Genomic DNA, 3,342 nt, shown 5'->3' with positions numbered 1-3,342 from the left:
GCTGTTAACTGGCTCATCATACGAGCCCACATTGGCCAGCTATTAGTTTTCTTTCTACAAAGTCCCTGCATTCCTTACAAGCATCTTTTTAGAAAATAATTTTTCTCCTCCAAATCTTTCCTTAAAGTCTTTTCGCTGTGACGTGTAAATAAAAGCTGGGCAAGACTTATCTCCTGGAGTGCTAAGAATTCTGCTGACCAGTGTCAGATGTTCAAGAAAAAGGGCTGTATGGTAACTATTCACTGTATTTTTGCTTATCTTCCTTAACTGTCTATGGTTGTGCCCTTAGCCTGTGGCAATACAAAGTAATTTGAGTTAGCATAGTTGTCTTTCATTGACTGCAAACTGCAACTTTGTATAGTTAAATATTTATTAACGTTTGAAACCCTGTTCTTGTACTAAAACTGTGCCTTCTTTCACTGAGAGCTAATGTAACATGAATTGCCTTGCATGTACTGTGGGCTGAGAGTATTCACGTGGACAGTTACCTGGCAGTTATCTGGCGTAACAGTAACTGTACAGTTCACAGTAGACTGCCCATAATTCAGAAGGCACAGGGCGAAATGCTTGTAAGTGGAGAGAGGGACTGAGAATTACAGAAAACTCAGAAATACAATTTCACTTTGATTTTTCACTTCCAGTCTGTTAGACTTATTGTGCTTTTAATTTCTCTGCTGTAAGTCAAGTATATACTCCACTGACCGTGTCTTATTCTTGATGTTTCTTCAAATAGAAAATAGGAGGCGTTTGAGGATTTGATTTCCAGTATGGCAAGGGCATTTTGTTCCTGAAGATTCATCAACCTTTTGGCATACTATTATGTCCTTCAACTCCTTGTCCTTTCCTTCCTAGGGAAGACAGTTTGAGGACACTAACTTGTGAACTTGTCTTTATAGACTTACACAGGCATGTCATGGTATTTTAGAGGGATACAGTGTACTTGCTATCTATCTATCTATTTATTTTTATTGCAATCGTGTGTGGGTTTTTGGAGTTCAGGTATAGTCAAAGAAACACAGTGAGTGTAATTTGGAGGTGGCATTAAGGTTCCTTTAAGAGCTCATCAAATACAATGAAAGAAAATAAGTTAAACTAACTTTTGTATTTTCCAAGCTGCACTTAAAGATAATATGTGAAGAGTAAAAATAACAGTTAATAATGATATGGTTTAGGCAGTATGCTGTCTTTCATTATTAAAAGTGTTTCAACAAAGTCTCTCTTCTGGTAGTTATTTTTCCGATAAGATTAAGTAGCTGTTATGTACAGTGCATGAGTTTTTAACAAAATTGTTATCAACTTTGGGTTTTACTAAATGTATTTGTTCTTCCTATTTTTTTATGAAACTACATATTGTACATTTAGTATTATGAAAAATTGTACTACAAATTTTAGTGTTAATAGCTTAGTATTTTAGTCCTTCACAAATTAATGCTTGTGGTAGATGGATGATTTTAGGCCTGTTCTTATAAACAAGGCCTTACTGATGTGCAAGGAACAGTAATATGTGGCAAAACCTCCACATTAACCAAGGTAAGCAGTATAAATGGAGTGTAGGAATTCCCTGTTAGACTAAAAATCTCCAAGAGAAAACCTCCAGAGCTTACAAATTAAAGACCTCCAATATAATTTTAAAATAAAGCCTTTTATGTAGTACGAGAGCATTTTTTCAGTTGATAATCAAATGACACTATTATGCAGGCTTACTAGATTTGCAAATTTACAAGTTTTTACAAGTCAGTTGGGTCCCTTCCTCAGGAAATCAGTTTAAGTTTTTTTTCCTGTATTGACTCAAAGAGCCTGGTTGTCCTTAAAACCTTCTGAATATATTTGCCTTATAATTTGACGGCATTGAGTCAACACCCTTATAGGAACTGTAATGCAATAAAAAGAGAAACTGTTCAATATAGTTTCCAGTTACCTTAAGATGAGATTTGGAGAAACTGGAATGTACACAATAAAACCTGTGCAAAATTTGAGTTCCATGTTGTTTTGGAAGCAACCAGTGTTTTTCAACATAAAATACCATTTGAAAGCTTTGCTCTGCTTCCAATGGTTGTAAAATAATAAAAATTAAAATACGTGCAACTCTCAAAATGTGCATTTTACTGGTTTTAATTTTTTGAACTATACTTTTGTGGATTTGGAAGCTTCATATACAAATAAGAAACAATCAGTGGTTTTACTTGGTTCATTTTTTATTACAGTGAATGAGTTTGCTCTACTGTGTTCCACAGTTAACTTCTTTATAACTAGTTTACATATTTTACTTAGGAAAAATATGTAGATGCAGATGTGCTTGGTGAACTCTATTTTGTAGAAGTATTTAGATTACACTGAAATCTCTAGTATGTATTACACTTGCAAATGAAATGTACAAACTGCATTTCTCTCTCAGGTTTTTGTATGTAGTTATCAGTAAAGGTGTTACAAGTTGTTTGTGTGTGTCCAGAAAGAAATTTGATCTTAATTTCAGATAAGAATTTCTTGCATTTGATCATACAGGTTTAATTATGGTTTCTTTTTAGTTTTGCAAATAAAATTAATTCCTTATTTTTATTTTGGCAATTGATTATAACAAGAAAGAAACTTGCATTTGCCTACACCTGTAAAGGAAAATATTACGTCTGATGTGTTCTAAAGCATAATTTCTAAGGCAGGTAAATAAATGGGCTCCATTGTAGTAATTTTTCTTTTCTTCAAATTATTTTTAGTTGACTTGGAGCATATGCGCACAGTGAAAGTTGACAAACACCAGCGATTTTGCCAGGAAAACAATTTCAGTAGCCATTTCGTGTCGGCCAAGACAGGAGATTCTGTAAGTAAGAAAAAAAAAAATCCTTGTAATGGTGTGGTGTGTGTGTTTTTGGTTTTGTTTTTTTTTTCTTTTAACATGCAGCAGTTCTTTTATACTTCACATATCAAGCCATTGAGAACATTGCTTGCTGCTGGTCCTTTTTGCTTGCCTAGCTGCATGGAAAACAGATTGTTGAGTGTATGTATACTTTATTAATTATAGTGCCTTCTCTTCTAATTTGCAGTTTGTGGTATAAATTTTACTATGGAAGTGGGTCTAGCTTATACATCAGCACAAGAACAGGGACCAGCTGGATCTCTGTCAGCTGTCAGCCTGTAGTTAAACGTATTCCTTCGTTCCAGGTGGAGTCCCTTCCACAGGCCATCAATACAGAAACTTTCAATAGTTGATAATGCCACGAGACCCTGTTGTGATGAAAGACACTCCCTCTGCAGGTCCATTGAAATTTAAACATTCTGGTATTTGGAATACTTTGCAGAGCACATTTTTGAACAATCTTTTGACTCTGAGCTAACTGGATTATTTGT

The 3,342-nt window shown here is 34.6% G+C and overlaps 1 protein-coding gene across 1 annotated transcript in view; it reads left to right on the top strand.

Annotated features, from left to right (window-relative positions):
- RAB28 (RAB28, member RAS oncogene family) overlaps positions 1-3,342 on the top strand; it is a gene marked incomplete at its 5' end in the record, with an annotated part of 59,153 nt that overhangs the window by 46,144 nt on the left and 9,667 nt on the right. The window contains one exon of the mRNA XM_008950264.1: positions 2,712-2,815. Coding sequence (XP_008948512.1) covers positions 2,712-2,815 — 104 coding nt within the window. The remainder of the gene's footprint in view (positions 1-2,711; positions 2,816-3,342) is intronic.

Source organism: Merops nubicus, unplaced genomic scaffold (genome assembly GCF_000691845.1).
Source record: "Merops nubicus isolate BGI_N331 unplaced genomic scaffold, ASM69184v1 scaffold4962, whole genome shotgun sequence".
Taxonomy (NCBI): domain Eukaryota; kingdom Metazoa; phylum Chordata; class Aves; order Coraciiformes; family Meropidae; genus Merops; species Merops nubicus.
The sequence above is the reverse complement of the archived record's forward strand: the minus strand, read 5'-3'. Positions and strand labels throughout refer to the sequence as shown.